The sequence below is a fragment of the Tasmannia lanceolata genome, unplaced genomic scaffold (genome assembly GCF_043159265.1).
Source record: "Tasmannia lanceolata isolate RefF3 unplaced genomic scaffold, GAP_Taslan_0.1 ptg000007l, whole genome shotgun sequence".
In the NCBI taxonomy this organism is placed as follows: domain Eukaryota; kingdom Viridiplantae; phylum Streptophyta; class Magnoliopsida; order Canellales; family Winteraceae; genus Tasmannia; species Tasmannia lanceolata.
The window spans coordinates 10057633-10078847 of NW_027518684.1; the positions used below are offsets into that span (position 1 = coordinate 10057633).

The 21215-nt window shown below is 40.7% G+C and overlaps 1 protein-coding gene, 1 long non-coding RNA gene and 1 pseudogene across 2 annotated transcripts; all 3 read left to right on the forward strand.

The window, feature by feature from the left end:
* Positions 1 to 86: 86 nt before the first annotated feature.
* Positions 87 to 2692, forward strand: LOC143880562 (pentatricopeptide repeat-containing protein At2g03880, mitochondrial pseudogene; annotated as a pseudogene).
* Positions 2693 to 5136: 2444 nt separating this feature from the next.
* On the forward strand, positions 5137 to 5683 carry LOC143880944 (uncharacterized). The gene is made up of 2 exons (XR_013251821.1): positions 5137 to 5461; positions 5553 to 5683. It is a non-coding gene; the product is annotated as an uncharacterized LOC143880944 (long non-coding RNA).
* Positions 5684 to 17705: 12022 nt separating this feature from the next.
* LOC143880945 (S-adenosyl-L-methionine-dependent methyltransferases superfamily protein) lies at positions 17706 to 20277 on the forward strand. Its single transcript, XM_077383925.1, has 2 exons — positions 17706 to 20028; positions 20107 to 20277. The coding sequence occupies exon 1, from the start codon at positions 17819 to 17821 to the stop codon at positions 19388 to 19390; it is 1572 nt and encodes a 523-aa protein (XP_077240040.1). The 5' UTR covers positions 17706 to 17818; the 3' UTR covers positions 19391 to 20028; positions 20107 to 20277.
* The last annotated feature ends 938 nt before the right edge of the window (positions 20278 to 21215 follow it).

The following is a 21215-nucleotide window of genomic DNA, read 5'->3' on the forward strand; positions in this document are numbered from 1 at the left end:
TGATTACCAAACATGGCCTCAGGGGCTGTTTGGATAGAAAAAATTTCCATGGAAAATGAATTTTTCAGTGTTTAGTTATCTTTTTTTCCATTTTTTTTCTAAAGCCTAATTAGAACCTGATATTTTTTGGATTTGTAATTTTGATAGCTAGCTAAATAATAAAAGACAACATGGGTTCGCTGCATTATCAAAAATGGTAGTGCGAATATCACGAGCCTGTTTTTCTCCTGTGTAATGTTCTTTTTTTCATAGATCCCAAACAGCCCCCACCTCCAAAGAAAAACAAACTTAAAAAACCCTCTCTTTCATGGTTTTGTCGAGATGCAGAAACCCGTCGACATGTTCAATGACTCGTCGTCTCTTTCGCCTTTTTTCCACTTCTGCCCTCCCTATTCTCCACAACCCAGAAACAGATCTCTTTTCTTGCAATTCCAGAATCCAGCAACTCGGCCGAGTCGACGATGCTCGCCGGGTGTTCGACGAAATGAATCAAAGAGACTCAGTCACTTGGAATTCTATGATCAATGGATACTCCCAAAATGGCCGACTAGATGAAGCTCGAGCTCTGTTCGACTCGTTCTTAGGGAAGAATGTCCGGACCTAGATGGCTATTGTTACTGGGTACTGTTGGAATTTTGACTCAAAATTCTGGAGGGAAGATTCAAAATAAGAATCTCCCTCTCGTTATTTTAACCGTGAAACAACCAATTACTCCAAAAGCTTAAGCTGTTAGTAATTTGTTGTTATTTCCTGGGTTCAAAACCCAACGACTCGCTGATATTAAAAATCCACATGTATGGCCAACTAAAAAAAAAGGGGCCACATGTGTATGGCCAAAAGCTTAAGCTGTTAGAGTAATTGGTTGTTTCACATAATGTCCTTGCCTTTTAGTGTTGCCTTGAATCTTGACCATATGTGATATGAGAGTGCGTTTAAGCTCACTGTCTAATTTTCCCAACAGGTATGCACGGAATGGGAGGATTGAAGAAGCCCGTGGGCTGTTCATTTGGATCTCTTTGTGGGTAATGCTCTTGTAATGATGTACTTCAAGTGTGGCTGCATTGATGCTTTTTCGGTCTTTGAGGAGATGGTCGAGCATGACGTAGTCACATGGAATACAGTCTTAGCTGGCTGTGCCCAACACGGGTTTGGAAAAGAAGCTGTTGAGATATTTGAGAAAATGAAGGTTGAAGGTATATTGCCTAATCATATCAGCTTCGTGGCACTCTTATGTGCTTGTAGTCATGCTGGTTTGGTGGAGGAAGGACGGAGCTACTTTGATTCAATGAGTAGAGATTATGGGCTAATGCCGTTGGAGGGTCACTATGCTTGTATGGTTGACCTTCTTGGACGAGCCGGGCACCTATATGAAGCCGAAGAACTTATTGAAAACATGCCCATTGAACCAGATACAGTAGTGTGGGGAGCTCTTCTCGGAGCCTGTAGAATCCACCAAAACATAGAACTGGGTAGGAAGATCGCGGAAAGGCTTTTTGAATTGGAACCTCAAAATTCTGGCAACTACATATTGTTATCAAACATTTATGCCTCTCTTGGCATGTGGAATGAAGTGGGAGAAGTGAGGAGGCTGATGAAAGATAGGGGTGTGACCAAAGAACCAGGTTTTAGTTGGATACAAGTAAAAAACAAGCTACACTCTTTTCTCACCGGAGACAAGACACATGAACAAGCTGAAGAGATACAGTCAACACTGAAGGAGTTGTATGGGCGGCTCAAAGCTACGGGTTATGTCCCTGATATGAACTTTGTTCTCCACGATGTGGAGGAGGAGCAAAAACAGGATGTGCTTTTATACCATAGTGAGAAGCTCGCTATAGCTTATGGTCTCTTAAACACACATGCTGGTACACCCATCCAGATTATGAAGAACCTGCGCATTTGCGGGGATTGTCATACTTTTACCAAGTTTGTTTCCAACATTACGAAGAGAGAAATCGACATAAGGGATGGGAATAGATTCCACCATTTTCGAGATGGGTTGTGTTCCTGCGGGGATTATTGGTGATTTTTTGAGTTGGAGAGATCTAGAGAAACTGTCCTTAATGGGATGAGAATAGACTCTACCATATTGGAGATTGTTTGTGTTCTCGTGGGAGTTACTGGTGATTGCATTGAATGTCTAGATGCATGAGAAGAAACCTCCACTAATGACATACAAGCTCTGTGAATTCAAAAATTATCGAATTCATGCCGGTCGTGGGCGGAACCACTAAGCATTACAGGCGGACAGCATAGCTAGGGCGGCCCAGTGCACGAGGCCCCCGCCATTGCGGGGTCTGGGGATCTGGGGAGAGCTAGATGTACGCAGCCTTACCCTTGCTTTGCAGAGAGGCTGTTTCCGTGACTCGAACCCATGACCACCAGGTCACAATGGAGCAACCTTCCCGTTGCGCCAAGGCTGACAGCATAGCTAATTAGTTCTAATTTATTTCTGTCTTTATAATTCGCTGCATAAGGAACATGTAATTAATTAGATTGTGATTTCAGAGAAAGTGGTTGCTGAAATGATATGGGAAGAAAGCAACTGGGATTCTAGTTTAAGATAAAAGTTTTAGATACTGAAACCTCGATTTTCTCTTGTATAGAGGCTAAAGGAATTTCATTCACTGTTCTATTTTGTTGTAACATCTTATGAATAACATCAACTCCTACTCATATTTTTTGTTCTTAGGAGGGCATTTTATGTTCTTAGGTGGGCTCATGCTTGCTTCAATTCTTAAGATCATATCTCAATCATATTCTGAAGTCTTGTACTTTGTGAGCTACTGTAGCTCTTGAGCCATCAGGCTTTTGTCAGAATGATCATTATGTAGTTTGTACCCCTCCATCCATATTAGTTTGGCAAAAATTTTGACATTTTTTTCCTTTTAAATTGACTGATTTGATCGTTTATTGAAAATATGATTCCGATGCTATAAACACGGGTTTGGGGACCCATTGTCCCCTGCCTGTGGGTGGGTTTTATTTCGTAATAAAGTCGTCTTTGAAAAAAAAAAAAAATTTGATCGTCCATCAGTCAAATAATTGTCTTAAAGTCCCCCAAATGATTCGGTATTAAATTTACATTCGATCGCCGTTTCCAGATCTTCCAATTAGATATCAACAGTGCTCTCTATAATCATGTGGAAAAGTTACTTTCAAGAAGCTGAAGTGTTCTTATAATGTTTTTGAGCTCATTTGCTTTAGGAGGGTAATCAATCCTTGCCTGTGACTCCGAAACCCCACCTTCAAACTGTGACATATGGGTTAGTAAGTGGTATATTTTCAATCAAAGCAAAAGCCATCAGTCATTCTGTGCCATTGAGCTGGCCAAGATGTATGCAAGCTGAAGGGAGAGGAAGCATGAGAAGGGAAATGAACCCATATGTGAATGTCTCCAGGAAAACTTTTTAGCATAGATTAGTTAACATGTTGGCTAATGTATTACATAAATGGATTTAAAGGACTTAGAATGCCATTTATATCTGAAACATTGCTGAACCACTGAAGAAAAAACAGTATATATTCTTTCATATTGTGGAAAAGGAACTCAATAGTCCAACTATCGAATGTCTAGCTTGGCACACTAGATCAAAACAAAATTGTCATCATTAGCTTAGATTTCCTAGCTTGAAGTGAATTACATTTACATGGCTACACTAGCAAGCCTTAGTTAAACATGTTTCAATACCATGAAGATTTTCTGTGTGTTTTTTCATTTGGTCTGAATGAAAAGCTATTCTATCAACAGTTTTCCTGTGTTTTTAACTCACATTTTTTAACATATTTCAATACCATGAAGATTTTTCTAGGCTACTGATATTGGCACTACAATGTTTTAATATTTGCAGAAACTTATGCTCTCTTTTCCTTTTAAATTGGCTTCAGAGTTTATTTGGGGATTGTAATAAGTAATAACCTTTCGTGAGCTGTTTAAATAATAAAAGACAATTTGAGTTAGTGCAATTATCAAAGTACGGTGTTGCCAACATCAGTAGGTAGGGGTGAGCACTATTCGGTTCAGTTATGCTCTGTTTGGATGCCGGTAGATGTTGGGAGGATTTGGAGAAGAAGAAGTCAAAGGGAGTTTAAAAGCAAATTAAAAGGGAATCAGTCAACGGGGAGATTGAGAGCAAATCTCCCAGACATTGTTTGGTTGGGTTAGGAGATTTTTTTTGGGAAATGTTATCAGCACTACTGTATTTTGATGAGGGCACTCTCACTTTATTAAAAGTACAGTGGCCCGCACCATTGGATGATCCAAACCGTCCATTAGATGGGTCACAACCTAAATAGGTTGTGCCCCAAAAATTATTTCCATAGGTTGATCCTAACCGTCCAATCTATAGAGGGTTAGGATCAACTCTCTAACATTCAGATCGGAGGGTTAGGATCAACTTACGGAAATGATTTTTGGGGCACAACCTACATGGGCTGTGGCCCATCTAATGGACGGTTTGGATCATCGTATGGTGCAGTCCATACCGTACTTTTAATAAAGTAAGAGTGCCCTCATCAAAATAAAGTAGTGCTGATAACACTTCCCTTTTTCCTTTTTACAGGAATTTGCTAGCCACCTTCTTTGAGGCCACTTGCTTGGCTTGTGGCCCATCCATTTATGCAAAGATTGGAAGAAGACATGGGTGCAAAGGTGGCTAGCAAAAGCATAAAATAGAAAAAATAGTAATCATATTAGGATTTATTAGATTTATGATAGAAGTGGTAAGTTTTAAATGAAAAATTACCGAAAAATGGAAACAGAGTAGGAAAATATCAAAAAAATATGAATATGTGGTAGTAACATATGACAATTACCAAAAAAACTACAATGAAAGTTATAAAATTATGCCAATTACGAAAAAAATATAATTTGCCTCAGAATTTCTCCCCTTTTTTCTTCTATTCGGAGAAATTCATCTGGTGAATTTTGAGGGTTCCACGTTACCGACAAGCGCCCGACATCCCGGCGGTCAAACTCCCCAATTTCTTTAAATTCCCTACCAAACACTCTTCGGCGAATTAGTAGAATTACATTCCCTGCTATTTTTCGGTTTTCGAGTTCGGTTTCAGTTTCGAAAGAGAGAAAAATCGGTTCAACCGAAAACCGAAATTTCATTTAACATGGTTAAAATTTCGTTGATATATCCGCCCCCCATTTTCTCGTTTTTAGCCTTCGTTTCCAGTCAACAAAACCCAAATGGCCAAAGGGCAAAAGCTAGGGTTTTCTCTTCTCTCTTCTCCTCTTAGTCCGCCGCCTCTCCAACTCGCCAACTCCGGCGAGCGAACTCCGGCTCTATCCCTGCGAAACACCTTGATATATCCAAACCCCTTGGTTGGGTTAATAGAACTATAGAAGAAGAAGAGGAAGGAGGCAAGGAGCTCGACTCTCTCAGCAAATAGGGTTTTTCAACGCACCAAAACCCTAGGGTTTTTCAACGCACCAAAACCCTAGGGTTTTCAGGTTCTATGATTTCCTTCCCCATTTTCTCCACTTCTCTTCTTATTTTTCATTCTTACTGATTTGCAGCTTTTTTTTTCTTTTATTGTTGCAGATTTAGGGCTCCTGCTCCATCCTCTTCAGAGCTGATTTAGGTAATTTTTGTGTTTGGAAATTATTTGTTAGTTAATGTGCTAGATTTTGTTCTTACAGTAGTGGCATATGGTTTAGGGTTTCTGATTTTAATTCTCAGAATTCATTTTTCGGTTAAATCGGTTCGGTTCGGTTCGGTTGACCAAACAATCGGTTCGGTTTCGGTTCAAAACTTTGGGTAACCGAAAAACCGTCGGTTTCTTGATTTCGGTTATTTCGGTTCGGTTTAAACCGGATAAGCACCCCTAGGAGCGTTATTGTCATTTGGCATGAGAGAAATACCCAGTAGCCTCCTCCTCTCGTGAGGAGAAAAAATGGTAGGGATTTGTGTGGTTTTCCTTCCACAAATTCCATCAATTTTGAGGCCTCCTCCTACCCGGTTCAGAAATTCCCGATTCCCACCTTCATTTTTTATCCGAAACCCAATCCAAAACCCTAGGCATCTGAAAAGATTGGTGGGTTTTGCGCGAAATAATGGGCTCAATAAGGACACAAATGAGAGAGAAAATGGCAATGGTCGAGAAGATTTGAAAAGAGATCAAAGGCCCTTATTCAATCTCAGTTGGCGAGATCTCCTCGACCCAGACCCAGATAACATCTTGGCCGTAGGATTGGCCGGCCTTCTCACCTGGGCAAGTGTTCAAGTCCTCTGCCAACTCTGCTTCATCTCCATTGCAATACTTGTGGCTGCTCTCAAGTACTCTTTTATTGCTGCTCTTCTTCTCTTCATCCTCATAACCCTCCTTTGATTTGTTTTTCTTTTCTCTTTTTTATCACCTTTGCTTTTTATGGTTTTTGTTGTATAAATTTGACATGAAGAGGAAATGAGTACTACATTGATACAATTGTATGATATCTTGCAAATTTTGTATCATCATTGTATGTAATTTGCTTTTGGTGTAAGTAATTAAATTGAATTAAAATTGGCTACCTGTGAAGTCTAAAAGGGCGATGAGACCCTTTTTGGTCTAATTCCCAACTTGGGTACTGTTACAGTTTTCTGGATTCTGAGGGTTGATGCAGTTGTATAACCGTTCTTTTACTTGTATGTAAAATCTCATGCATTGCTTTTGTATTGCCTGTAATTTCCAGTGCAATGAGCAGTTCCTTGTGTCGTAAGCGTTAATGAATTGTTCTAGTGGTTTTGGTGATTAGTTAGGTTTTGGATACAATCGAAAGCCGTTTTGGGGGTAATGCGCCACTTGACAAAAAGGAGGTTTTTTAGGATTTTAAGGCTTACATGTTCTGTAAACATTTAGCAGGGAGACTCTTCTTGGGCTTAGCCATGAGTAATGGCATTCCACTATTCTGCTAATAGATGTATAGAACCCCTCTTTAATTTGTACCAATTGCTTTGATTCTGAGAAGGAGAATCTTTGATTCTTTTTGTTAAGCCCTAATACGATCATCCATTTTTTTGTTGGATAAGCCAAATTTTTTTGAGAAAAAAAAAAACATGAAATAACCATACAACAACAGGCGGCTAAAAAGAAAGCACAGCTGCACTAAGAAAGAAGGGGAAACTGAGTTCAGAGAAGAGGAGAAAAGACGTATATTAACTGACTGATATTGATAGAAACCTGACGCATTTTCATCCGTAAAATTAGCAGTCTCTGTGGGACGAAAGGAGTATATTTCTGTAGTTGAGGTACCTTTATCAGCAGGCTAATCAGTGGATTGGTTACCTTCTTTGAAAATGTGTGAAATTCTCCATTGTAAACAGGAGAGCAAGGCTTAGATTCTGCTAACAATAGCAGAGTAGTTCTGAGGTGCCTTGAAATTTTTTGCAAAGGCTTTTACTGCAAGAGATGAGTCGCTTTCAGTACTGATTGGGATCTGAAGATCTGTCTTTTGCGAGCTGCACATCTTTGAGGATTGCTTGAAATTCTGCCATGTTGGTCAGCAGACTAAGCACAGAGCATAAACCAATCAAGAAGGTTGCATCTGAATTGTGAATCAGTCCTCCACAAGCAGCAGATTTCGGGTTACTCTTGGATGCACCATCACCATTTAGCTTAGTCTGATTCCCGGGGGGAGCTGTCCATTGAACTCTGACAATTTTGGGGCCTTGGGGATGGATAATGAAATTAATTTTCCTGTATAAGAGTGGTAGACTTAGAAATCCTTAGCCCGGAAGTCGTGATTAGATTAAGGAGAGCTGTCACTGCAATTTAGTATTCTTGATAGTTTTATATCTTGAAATTTTGGTTCCCTGAATTTTTTTTTCTAGCATACAAAATATGCCACAAAACGAAACAAAGAACAAGAAACACCAAGTCTTCTCAAAGGCTACTTGCATAACCAATTTTCAAAGATCTCAAGGATAGAATCCGTAGGGCATGAAGCACACCTACGCAGGATTCAAGAAATGCCTAGATGGATTCTGATGAAGGACAAGAGAAGCCTGTGAATTTCCGATTCTTTCTGCCTGCAACAAAGATAACATCTTGAAGGCAACCTAAATTGCCTGGAGTTAAGTAATGAGCTAAATAGGATGCCTGGAAAACTACAAAACATGTAGGCTTGGAATGTGTTGGTGTTGTGCAACTATGGTGGTAGTGACAGGATGGTATATTGGTAGAAATTTGAAGATTTTTTTAGACGATGGATCGCACCCACAAGAATGAAGAATGGCAATCCCATGGGATTTACACAGTTCAATTAATTTCCTATAGATAGTAAGCCTATTTGAGCTGAAGGAAGAATTTGTAGTTGTTTGAATTGCTCTTTTTTCTCAAATTTCTACTTTGTTGCGTATTTGATTTCGAATTTAAGGATAGAGATTTTCATTTGATTTTTTGATTAGTTTGGGCAAAAATGCAGCCGGATGCATAAAATTCATGTGACGATTTGCCTTTGCCTGATGAGTGTTCACCAGCCATTTCTATGATAGTGCATTTTGACATGTCTGTTAGATCCAGGATAACCCGATGTCGTAGGTTCAACTCTTACGTGATTCTATTCAAATCACATGAAAATAATTTCACTTACCAACAAAAAACAAAGTTCCAATCAGGCGGAAAGGCATTTAGGGGCACTAATAGGGGCCCTATTAGTAAGGCGCTAGTCCTTAGGCATTCTTTTTCAGCAAGCAACTTTACTCAAGACTCATAAGGGAGCTGTATGATAGGGGGGGTCTTATTTATATCCTTTGAATCAAGACGTGAGTAGAACCATTGTTACTGATTCTCATTGAGTTGTCTCTGTTAGAATAAGCTTATGTAGCCTAAGGGGATTATAGTCTTTTCATATTCTTTTCATAATAAATATATATGTGTGTGTTAGGGCAAGGAAGCCAATATTCATTATCAAATCTCTCTGTTAACATGGTATCAGAGCCCTAGGGTTTCTCGATGCCCTAGGGACCTCCATTGAAGACCTCTTGTCTTCCTCCATTGAAGCTGATGCCCATGCCCTAACTTTTTCTTCTTCTTCTTCTTCTTTTTTCTCTTTCTTCCTCCATCTTCACTGGTTGCCCCCCTGCGCGCCCCCCTGGGAAACCCAACTTTCCCTGTTTACCCCCTTGGAAAACCCAACTCTTCACTGGTTGCCCCCCCCCTGCGGGCCCCCCTGGAAACCCAACTTTCCCTGGTTGCCCCCTGCGCCCCCCCTGGAAAACCCTACTCTTCCTTGTTTGCCCCCCCCCTGCGCGTTCTCCCTTCTTCTTTTGTAACATCTTTCCCCATCTTCTTTGACATATAAGGATAGTGTTCTTCTCTTCTAGCCGTCGGGTGTTCATGCCCTAAATCTTCCCGTTACATTTCTCACCTTTTTTGTTCGCGGCTCCGCTTTGTTACATTTTTCTTTGCTTCCTACTTGATGACTTAAGCTTTGTCTCTATGTTTCGTTGTAGTTCCACAAGTATGAGGCTTCAAGCTTGTTTTTTTCGGGGTCCTTCCGGCAGATGTTTGTGGTTTTTCCTTCTGATTGTTTATTTTTCGTGGTGATTTGCTTGCCTATATTTGGCTGCCCTTTTCTGTGGTTGTCTGTGATTGTTGTGGTGTGTCTTTTCTGGTCTGCTTCACCCACATCCCATTTGAGTTTTTGTGTTTATTATAGCCTTGCCATCAGCTTCTTCCTCCGGTTCATTTTCGGTGTCGGTGACCTCTATGAGATCCATTAAATTGGATGGTGCTAATTACCCTGCCTGGAGTCGTTCTGTTCACCTCTATTTGCGAGGTCAAGGCAAGTTACGTTTCATCACGACGGATCCTCCGGATCCTAAAGATGCTGAGTATGATAAGTGGAATCAGGAGGATGCCCAGCTTCAGTCTCTTCTCTGTCAGAGTATGGAACCAAAGATTGCGACCCACATGCTATTTCTGGATACATCACGGGCAGTCTGGTTGCGGGCTGAGACACTCTATTCCGGCAGCAACAATCTCACACAGATTACTGATGTTTACAGTGACTTCTTTCGTATCTCGCGTGGAGATAAGACTGTTACTGAGTACTATTCATATTTTGTTGGTCTTTGTGAGCAGATTGATATTTATCATCCCCCATCCACCAACCTTAAGGTCTTGGCTCAACAGAAGAATGAACTCCGTACTACTCGGTTTTTGGATGGCTTAGGGCCTGAGTTTGTCCCTCTTCGGCAGCAGATCCTTGGGTTAGGCACGCTCCCATCTTTGGATGAGATCTTTTCTCGCGTTCAACGCGCTCTACGTCTCGATCCGGCTATCTCTGTTGCTGGTGACCAGTCCGCTTTTGCTGCCCAGTCTGGTTCCTTTCGGAGCACTCGTGCTAGGGGTCGTGGTCGCAGTCGTCGTGGACAGGGCCATGACTTTGGCCGAGATTCAGGGGGAGGCCGTACTTATGGGGTTCGTGGCTCATGTTATTGTAGTCATTGTGACATGGAGGGTCACACTATTGATTTTTGTTACGATCTCCATCTCGAGCTGCGTCCCGCTCGAGCCGCCCGTCTTATTGTGTTTTTTCAGAACCTTGCGACTGGGAAGACGATTGGGTCGGGGCATGAGACAGATGACCGATACTACCTGGATGATGCAATCACTCCCACGGCGTTTAGTACCTTAGCAGATTCCTTTATGTGGCACTGCCGGCTCGGTCATCCTTCTCCTGAGCGTCTGCAGCGTTCTTCCGTTGTTTCTGGTGTTATTAGTCCTTTTCATTGTGAGTCCTGTCAGTATGGAAAACACCATCGTGTTTCCTACCTGTCTCGTTCTGTTAGTCGTGTTAGTAGTCCTTTTGAGTTAGTGCATTCTGATGTTTGGGGTCCATATCGTTCTGAGGTGTTTTCTACATTTTGTTTATTTTATGCTGAAATTACAAATCAATACTCATGTTCCCTTAAATGTTTACGTACTGATAATGCCCGTGAGTATTTTTCTGATCGGCACGGTTTTCAGGAGTTTCTTTCTAGTCGTGGAATTATTCATCAGTCGTCTTGTGCCCACACTTCACAACAGAATGGTGTTGCCGAGCGAAAAATACAGTATCTTGTAGATATAGCTCGCACCATTCTGTATCAGATGCATGTTCCCAAATCTTTTTGGGCTGATGCTATGCTTACAGCCTGATTTCTGGCTAATCGTCTACCATCTTCAGTTCTTAGCAATCGGTCCCCTTTTTCGGTGTTACACCCTTCTGGGGATCCGTTTTCGTTACCTCCCAAGATGTTTGGGTGTGTTTGCTTTGTTCAGGATCTCACCCCAGGACTTGATAAATTGGCCCCAAGAGAAATCAAGTGTGTTTTCCTGGGTTATTCACGAACCCAGAAGGATTATCGATGCTCAGTCCTCAACTTCGCCGCAAATTTATTAGTGCTGATGTCTCATTTTTTTAGGATACTCCCTACTTTCCTGCTTCATCTTCTTTACCGGTATCTCCTCCTCCATTGCCATTGCCAGTTTCGGTTCCCAGTTTGCCACCGGATCCGATTCAGCGTCCCTTCCAGGTATATACTCGCAAGCGTTTTACTACTTCAGTTGAGCCTTCATGCCCTGCCATCTCTTCTCAGCAAGCGGGTCCTTTACCCTCATCATCTGATGATGCTACTCAGGTTGATGAATCTCTTGATGCCCCCATTGCGAGCCGTACTCGTTCTCGTACCACTCATCACCCAATTTCTGATGCGGTAAGTTATGCTCGGTTATCTCCTTCGTATACCGCATTTATATCATCTTTGTCATCGATTTCTATTCCCCGCTCTGCTCGGCTATGCTTGATTCGGGATGGCGGGCAGCTATGGAGGCTGAGATGATGCTTTGGCCAAAAACCAGACATTGCAGTTGGCTTCCCTTCCTCCTGGTGCTCAGGTAGTCGGATGTAAGTGGGTGTTCACCGTCAAATACCTACCTGATGGCTCTGTTGAGAGGTTAAAAGCCCGTCTTGTTGCCAAGGGCTTTACTCAGACTTATGGGATTGATTATGTTGAGACATTCTCTCCAGTGGCAAAGATTTCATCCATCCGTGTATTGATTTCCTTGGCCGTGAATCAGTCTTGGCTACTATATCAGTTGGATATCAAGAATGCGTTCCTCCATGGTGATTTGCAGGAGGAGGTGTATATGGAGCAACCACCAGGGTTTGTTGCTCAGTGGGGATTGCAGCATACCGTCTGTAAGCTTAGAAAGGCGATTTATGGTCGTAAACAGTCTCCTCGTGCTTGGTTTGGGAGATTCAGTGAGGCCATCCTACGATTTGGTATGAAACAATGTGTTGTAGACCATTCTATGTTCAGCTCTCGAAGCAATGATGGTTTGATTCTCCTGGTTGTATATGTTGATGATATTGTTATTACAGGGAATGACAAAGCAGGAATACAACGCCTCAAAGATTTTCTTCAGAATGAATTCAGCACAAAAGACCTTGGTGTTCTGAGATATTTCTTAGGCATTGCAGTGGCACATTCACAAAGGGGGCTATCTTTGTCCCAAAGGAAGTATGCTCTTGATATTTTGGAAGAAACAGGTTTTCTGGGGGCAAAACCTGCACAGACTCCTATGAATCCGAATGTCAAGCTTTCACTTGATCAGGGGGAGCCACTAGAAGATCCTGGTCGATACAGACGGTTAGTAGGACGGTTGATCTATCTCATAGTCACTCGTCCGCACATTGCATATGTTGTTGGTGTGGTTAGCTAGTATATGAGTGCGCCTCGGACATCACATTGGTCAGCTGTGATTCAGATAGTGAAGTATCTGAAGAAAGCTCCCGGGAAAGGTCTTCTCTTCAGGAAGCATAACCATTTGAGGATTGAGGGATACTCTGATGCAGACTGGGCCGGATCTCCTGCTGACCGGCGATCTACTAATGGCTATTGTACCTTCATAGGTGGAAATCTAGTATCTTGGAAGAGTAAGAAGCAGGACGTTGTGTCACGATCCAGTGCAGAAGCAGAGTACAGGGCCATGGCTTACACAAGCTGTGAATTAATTTGGCTACGGTCGTTTATGTCAGAGATTGGATTCTCATACTCCTCACCTGCATCCCTCTACTGTGACAACAAGTCAGCCATTCACATAGCTATGAATCCGGTATTTCACGAACGAACTAAGCATATAGAAGTGGATTGTCACTTTATTCGTCACAGGATTCAGACAGGCCAAATTCAAACCGAGTTCACTCGAACGAATGATCAGATTGCAGACATGTTTACCAAGCCGTTGAATAGAGTTCGATTGAGTGATTTATGTAACAAGCTGGACATGTATGACATTCATACTCCAGCTTGAGGGGGAGTGTTAGAATAAGCTTATGTAGCCTAAGGGCATTATAGTCTTTTCATATTCTTTTCATAATAAATAATATTAAATATATATGTGTGTGTTAGGGCAAGGAAGCTAACACATAATATTCATTCTCAAATCTCTCTGTTAACAGTCTCTATCCCCATTTGAGAAAGAGCTTTCCATTCAAGTTTCAGAGTGGCAATGCCCATTTGACTGTTGGAGAGTGTGAAGTGAGTAAAGTGGCTACACTACTTTTACTGTCACATGATCATATCAAATAATATAGTTTACAATTTCATTTTGTCCGAAACACACCCAAGATTGATGATCGTTGTGGATGATGAAGCATCAACTAGTCAATAATATCATTTAGAAAAAACCTAATCAAGCATGGGTACATGGTAACATAATTTTAAATTTCCACTAAGTTGCGGATGATAAAGCTCAACTAGTCAACAATATCATTTAGAAGAAACCTAATCAAGCATGGGTACATGGTAACATAATTTTAAATTTTCACTAAAATTGACACGACTGAAATATTTCTATTTCCACTGCCACGGAAACACATACCAAAATTGAAATGCATAGTGAAACCAAAACCGTAAGTGTACAAGTTATATACTATACTAATATGTATTATTGTTACATAATTATTTTTATATGAATTGTACGTCAAATGTTGTATATATTATGTATAAATAATTATATTAATTATATTTGAAATGTGATATATATACTGAATGATCAGATGATCAGACACGCGCATCATCGTATGTCACTAGGTGTTCAATGTTGCTAAACCATTATAGGTGTTTTTTAAACTTATATGATGTTTTTTGAGTGTGCATTTGTGCCTATTCGCGTACTTCCTAAATTGTCATCCTAAATTTCTTCATTTGCATATGTTTCCATATGCTTTCGTAATTTTACAGAATGTCCGCTGAAATTTCCATATGAAACCAACATGTTTCTACTTCCATCATGACGAAAACACATACCACCATCAAAACCTGAAACCTTGCATGGTAATCATGTGGTAGTAACCGACCTTTCTTCTTTGTATCTTTCTATTTCCAAGATTTGCGTGTTTTCCTTCCTATAGAACAATTCCAAGTCTTAGTCAAGAGGTGGAGACTATAGCTTGGCCTTCCTACAACAATTGTTGCCATTTTCAAAGGCATCACTTAAATGGAAGTAATTGCTAAAATTGGCCTGACTTCGTGGCCAAAGCATGTATACATAAAGAGGACGTTCCCCTCTAGGTGGCACTTACAGTCTCCCTAAGTTTGAAGCAATATCCATACTAGGATAGTCTCTGGTCCTTTGTACAATGGTTTGTAGAGTTATTCAGACTTGGAATGAATTTGGAAAAAGCTCAGTAAGCGTGAATGGTGAGGAGATATTGTTTGACTGTTGTCAATAATTTGGGATGTAAAGCCATGCATCTCTTGATCACATATCTTGGTCTCACCCTTGTTATTGGTACATTCCCAAAAATCTTATGGGCATCGATGATTGAGAAGTTGAAAAGAAGTTGGTAGTATGAAACAAGCCACCTAATTCTTTATGTGAAGAGTAACACTCACAATGGTTTCTATCTGGAATTTACTAATACACTTCATGTCGTTATCCAAAACACCATGAATTATTGCATCTAAATTCTGAAAAGGCTTTAAAGGGGCTTTCTATGGGAGGGAAGGAAGAGGACACAGAACTCAAGCATCTTATTGATTGAGAGGTGTGCATGCATCGGAGGAGGAGGATTATGGCCATTTAGGGAAGTGATTTTGGAGTTTTAGTGAATAAAGATACGCCTTCACAAAATTATTGGTGGTATGCCTGGGATGGCATGAGGGGTCTTGCATGGTTCTTACTGGGGGTAGGGGCTTGAAAGCATAGTAATCATTTTTGTATGGAAAGCATAGCAATCATTTTCCTATAGAGTCAAATTTGAGTCGGGATTAGATTTATGGTGGGAGGTGGGAAGGGTATTAGGTATAGACCCAGAGATTTGAACATTGATCCTACATGACCCGACCAATTCAATTAGGCAGTCACCATCTATTTTTGTTTTTCAATTATTTGACAATACGTAAAAGCCGAAAACTCAACCCTTCGTTTCTAATCCAAGGAATGGGAGGACAGAGGCCTTTGATGCCCCTTTTAATAATTTGGGCCTCAAAATCAGTACCCTTTTGGCACACTGATGCTTTGCAAACTTCGCCTATCAAGATTAAGCATAGAGCTTGCCAAACAGCTACTTCCCGATGCATCATTAGTTAATGCAGTAATGGTGGGAACTTGAGTAGCTCCTTTATCCCAAGAATCCCTTCTTGGGTGAGTGACATCTTTTCTCTCGTGGATGTTTTTAAGGAGAAACATCAACGATGTATAGTATGAGTGTCTTTTTTGTTCTCTCCATAGTTGTCCGATAAGAGGATTTGGAGTTAGTTTAAGGGGAACTCGAAAGATGTAGAGTACCCATATCTTCTTTAAGTCTCTAGATTCTAGAGTGTCCATGTAACTTCATACGAGTCCAATAAGCGAATTTGTATAGTGGCCCCCAAGGTTGCTTATCAATTAATTCATTCTTTTCATTGCTTGTAGCATTTTTTTTGGGAAGGGCTGTGGTGTGTGTGTGTGTGTGTGTGTGTGTGTGTGGGTGTGTGGGTGTGGGTGGGTGGGTGCGTGGGTGGGTGTGGGGCCTTCTTCAATTGCGCGTTGTGGTGTGTGCAAGTACCATCTCCTGGCGAAACATTTTGGTAGACGATGGGTAGTGGGATAGCTCAACACATTGAGAGATGAAAAAAGGAGTTTAGGTTTGCTAGCATGTGTATACTTTGTAGAAGTGATAACAATCTTCATCCATTATACGTGTTGCTCAAAATTGAGTCAACTACATTCCAATGCTTCATTATATATCGAGTCCTTTCAGCTTTAATGGGTAATTTTCTTTGGATGGCCAAGCGTCCCTTATGTGGTATATTGTGGTGTTTGGGATGAAACAAATAAGAGAAAATTCGATGGTATAGGTAAGCCATTGGGGAAATATATCTTGGAAACTAACCTTGATATTATTAGATAGTCATTCAGGCATACCTGGGAGTTCCAAGCATCCTTTTGCTTATACACCCAACTATTGCTACTATGAGTTCATCCAGACTTTTTCTTTGATGCGACAATCAAAATTTATTAGAGAAGAAACTACTACAAAAGGTGCCAAGTTTGCCCCACGCATGCTCCTCTCTTCTATGATGCCTCTCCCTAATGAGCTCACTGACATAAAGAAAACACAATATCTGCCCCTCTTCAAATATCTCATATCTCACCCAACATGCACCTACATCTCTCCTTAATGTGCCAAAATTGACTAAGTTCATCATGGAAAACTGCTTCATATTTGAAATATCTATGAACACAATTACTAGATCAGTTGATTTATGTTTTATCAAATATGAGCACAAAATTTAATTCTTTACTATTATTTTCTATGTTATGGTGCTCCCACTTTCTGTACTTCACAGAAAATGCCATTCCCCTGCACCTTCTCCTCTTGGAGTGGTTCTGGCATTCTATGTTCCGAGTCCCAATGGTTCAAATTTAAGGGAGTATGTCTCCATGAAGGTTCTTTAGTATTTACCAGCACGGCAGCACCATAGATAACGACCCTCTATGGTATCTACTAGAGATCTTTCTTATTGCCTTCCTAGCTCGTTGAGGCAAGGTTTACGAAAAAAAAGAAGAGAAGACATCTACCTAACTGAGATTTTCAAGCCTTGAAAGATTTTATTAAAATATAAAGTTATGAGAACTTGAGTTCGCTATAGAGTTTGGATTGAGCGTCTCGAGTGTTAGATTGATTTTTCGAGCGCCTTACCTACCATCCTAGCCCTCCGATCTGTGCAGGGAATGCACATTATAGAAATCTCTATAGATCAGAGAATTAGGATCATCCTACGGAGATGATCTCGTGGCCAAATTCACGCTGGGCCATCATATGGATCATCTTTGAAGTGGCCCCGCTCACGTTGAATCTAGAATCTGGGGTTTTTTCATGCAATGGCACCCACCCTCCAGTTGAATATAGAAGACTCCATCGGATTTTCTGCCAATCTGGGTCAAGATCCAAAATGATTTCGGTCCTTGGGATATAAGACCCGTCCAACCCACGGGCTGAGTTTTTATATGGAGTAAGCCTATATAGTCTATTATATTTTTCAAAAAGTACTACACGGCTTACACCATAAATGATCCACCACCGTTCATTTGATGGGCCACTGCACTTATTTGATGGGCCACAGCATAAATAAGTGCAGTGGCCCATCAAATGAACGGTTTGGCCGTATGGTACTTTTTTGAAAAATACTGGACTGTACGTCTGTACGGGCTTACGCCATATAAAAACTTGGGCTTTGATAGACCTCGACAAAAAATGGAAAAATACCCAAATGAGACGGGAATAGAGCGTCTGTGACAATAGAGGGAGAGAGATGGCGTGAGAACAAAACGAGCAGAGAGAGAGAGAGAGATGGCCGTTCTTGAAAAAGGTACGTTCGAAAATCTCTCCCCATCTCGATTTATATCCTTCACGTTCCCAAATCCACACCCAAATAATAATTCCTACACCACCCCTCTTCTCAGAATCGCCCTCCTTGACTCTCCCCTCCTCCCAACAACCCCCCTCCCCAAAATCGCCGCGTTATTAGTTCCAAAAGATCGCGAGGATGACTGGATCTTCTCCACCGATTACGGACACTTCCAACTCCTCTTCAACTCCCCCAATATCTCCCGATTAATCCTCATCGGAAATCTCCCGACTAATTCCCCATACCCAATCTACAACCACCCCAAACAAGACAATTCATCCCACCTTAAAAAATTCGAGGAGAAATTAATTCCCCTTCTCTTTGCCCTATCCCCCAAAATCTCCTTCCAAAATGGTTTATTCCCCAACATTCCCTTCGTTTCCTATCAAGATAACGTAATTCGCAGCGTCTTGGTAGAAACATTTTCCGGTTCGGATGTTGGGGATTTCCTGGTGGAGGATGTCGAAATCGATTTACCCCCGGAAAAAGAATCTGATCAGAGACTAGGGTTAGGGTTTCGGTTTAGGAGGAGGTTACGTTTCAAACGGATACCTAATTTGGTCCAAACCCAAATACCCATTCTTCCATTTGATACTAGTACTGTGAATTTAGGATTAGGGCAAACTGAATTTCGGCCTGAAACTGGTTTTTTGGTCCAACCTTATTTGCCTCCTATGGTTGCGAGTCTCTCGTTAGTCGCTTCGATCCTTGAAGAGCGAATTAGATCTGGTTTAGGGCGGCCTAGGGTTCTTTGTATTGGGGTCGGTGGTGGGGCATTGCTTACGTTCTTGCGGACCCGATTCGAATTTGACATCTTAGGAGTGGAGGTGGATGAAATGGTTTTGATGGTTGCGAGGAAATACTTTGGATTAGTCGAAGATGAATTCGTTCGGGTTCGTGTTGGGAATGGGATTCAAATGTTAAAGGATTTTGCTCGGCAGTCTATACATTGTAAGAATTCTGATACTAGATGTAATTCAGAGAATGTTGATATAACTGATCTCTGGTATCAATGGAATAGTGATTTTAATGGTGATGTGATTGAAGATTTGGAAGAGGACCAGCTACGAGATCGTGGTAATTTTCAGAATGGGGAGGTTGGAAACTCTGAAAATGAGGGATGCCTGGATAGTGTTGATGGTGGTGGCTCTCTTATACATGTGATTATGATTGATTTGGATTCGGGCGATGCGAAAAATGGGTTAAGTGCCCCTCCTCTTGAATTCATCGACAAGTCGGTTCTTTTGGCAGCGAGGTTGGCTCTTCATGAGCGTGGGGTTCTTGCAATCAATGTTATTCCTCCAAGCAAGTCTTTTTATGATGGCTTGGTGCGTGCGTTTAAAGAGTTTTTCTCTGAATTGTATGAATTAGATGTAGGCAATGGTGAGAATTTTGTTCTTATTGCCACTGCATCACCTGTGGGGTGTGTTGTGAGTGAGAGTGGGAATTCTGTTATGGAGACGTTGAGGCAGGTTGTAGATGACAGATACATGAATCAAATACAGAAAATTTGAAGGTTTAATTATTCAGATAATGGTTCTCTAAGAGGTTACGGAGTTGAGACGATCCGGGTAATGAAAAGAATGCAACTTATGCTTTGAAGGATGTGTAAACATTTTATTTTCTGATCTGTAACAGAAAATATTTTATTAAATTGGGAAGCATTCCAAGATTCAGAAAATTTAGGAGGATTTCCAAACATCGGATTAGTACTGTAAATACTCTATTTTGTCTGGTTCATATTGAAAGAAGAAAAGACAGAAGTTTGAGGCACCCTGTGTGTGTTATCTAGTGCATAAATGGCTCTCTATATGAGTATTGAATTTGCTAACTCAGAGTTCAGAAATAACAGAGTTACACTGACTCCACTATACGTTGTACAGTTCTTGTACAGTTCTCAATGTGCTCCATGGGATTTTCAACCATAAATAATAAATTTGAACAGTATTTAGATGAAGTAGTTTGTTAGATTCATAGTTGGTTGGTGGGAGAGGAATTGGTAACTGGGGCAGATTGAAGAGGAAGATCTTACGTCCTGTGCACGAGGGGAGAATCATTCGTTGGCTTTTTAAAGAAGACAAATATCAAACTTGTTTCTAACCGTTACAAGGCGTATCTGAAGCATTTTAAGCTTATAGCTAGCAATTATAAGGTATGTGACAAGCAGTGGAATCCATTTACTAGTCTTTGATGCATTTTCTATCTTTACACTTGACACATTGAGTTACAGGTTACAACACTTGGAGTCAAGTGCCACATTTCTTGATGAACCACAGAATGTAAAGAATTGGTGACTAGATTCAAAACAAAACCATACATCATCAGTTAATGGAGTATTTCTAATCCTACATCATCTGGCTTACAGTTCAACTTTCATTAATTTGGTTTACAGTTCAACTCTCATTTCCTCTCTGCTTCAACTGAATGCTTTGGTTCTGAAATCTTCACTATCATCTCTGTTAAATCAATCTGCTCCACTTTGATGAAAATTACCATTCTACTGCTCGTTGGTGATGCAAGTAAGCCAAAATTTCCAGTTGTTAACTTGTGGAGTAGAAAATGATTATCAGCATTGGCAGTTGCTTATATGACTGCTGTTCCATCCCTTTCCATCTTTTGGGCTTTCTGGCAATTCCTTCGCAGATTAAGGAAGTAATATTTTCACTCCCCCTTTCATCCTTGAGCCTCACTCCTTCTAGAGTAAAAGGAGACCCCCTTCTAGTGTTAAACGAGTAGTCCTAAATAAGGGGAGTGGCCAAGGACGAAAAGGGGGTGAAAATATCACTTCCCTATTGTGAGATTATTTTTAGAGATTTGATCCTATTATTTCTGAGTTCCCCAATTAATAAGCTTTAGACCAAAAATTAGGTAGTGCAATGACATCCAACGATCCACATGATCCTATCCGATTAAAATGGATCTCGGACATTCATATTAGAGATTTGAATACGATACAAAAATTAATGGATCTATATTCAAGATCCACAGGCATGTCTGGATCTGATTAGGATCCCAAGAATCACAGCAATATATAATTTATTTTTTTATTTTTATTATTTTTTGAAATGGTGAGATTTCATTACAAATAGCAACCACAACCAAGGCGGTCATGGCAGCAAGAATATATTGTCAAATGTTTTGTACGGCTTTTATAAATGAGAAAACGGTTTCTACACACTAGCTTAAAATACAATGAAGGGCATATTGTTTGGGTGATCCAAACCATTCATTTGATTGACCCTCACATAAATAGGGTGTCAATAATAAAATCAGCTCATAGGATCATCCCAACCCTACGATTTGTGGAGGTAAAATGGACGTGTATACACCTTCACAAAT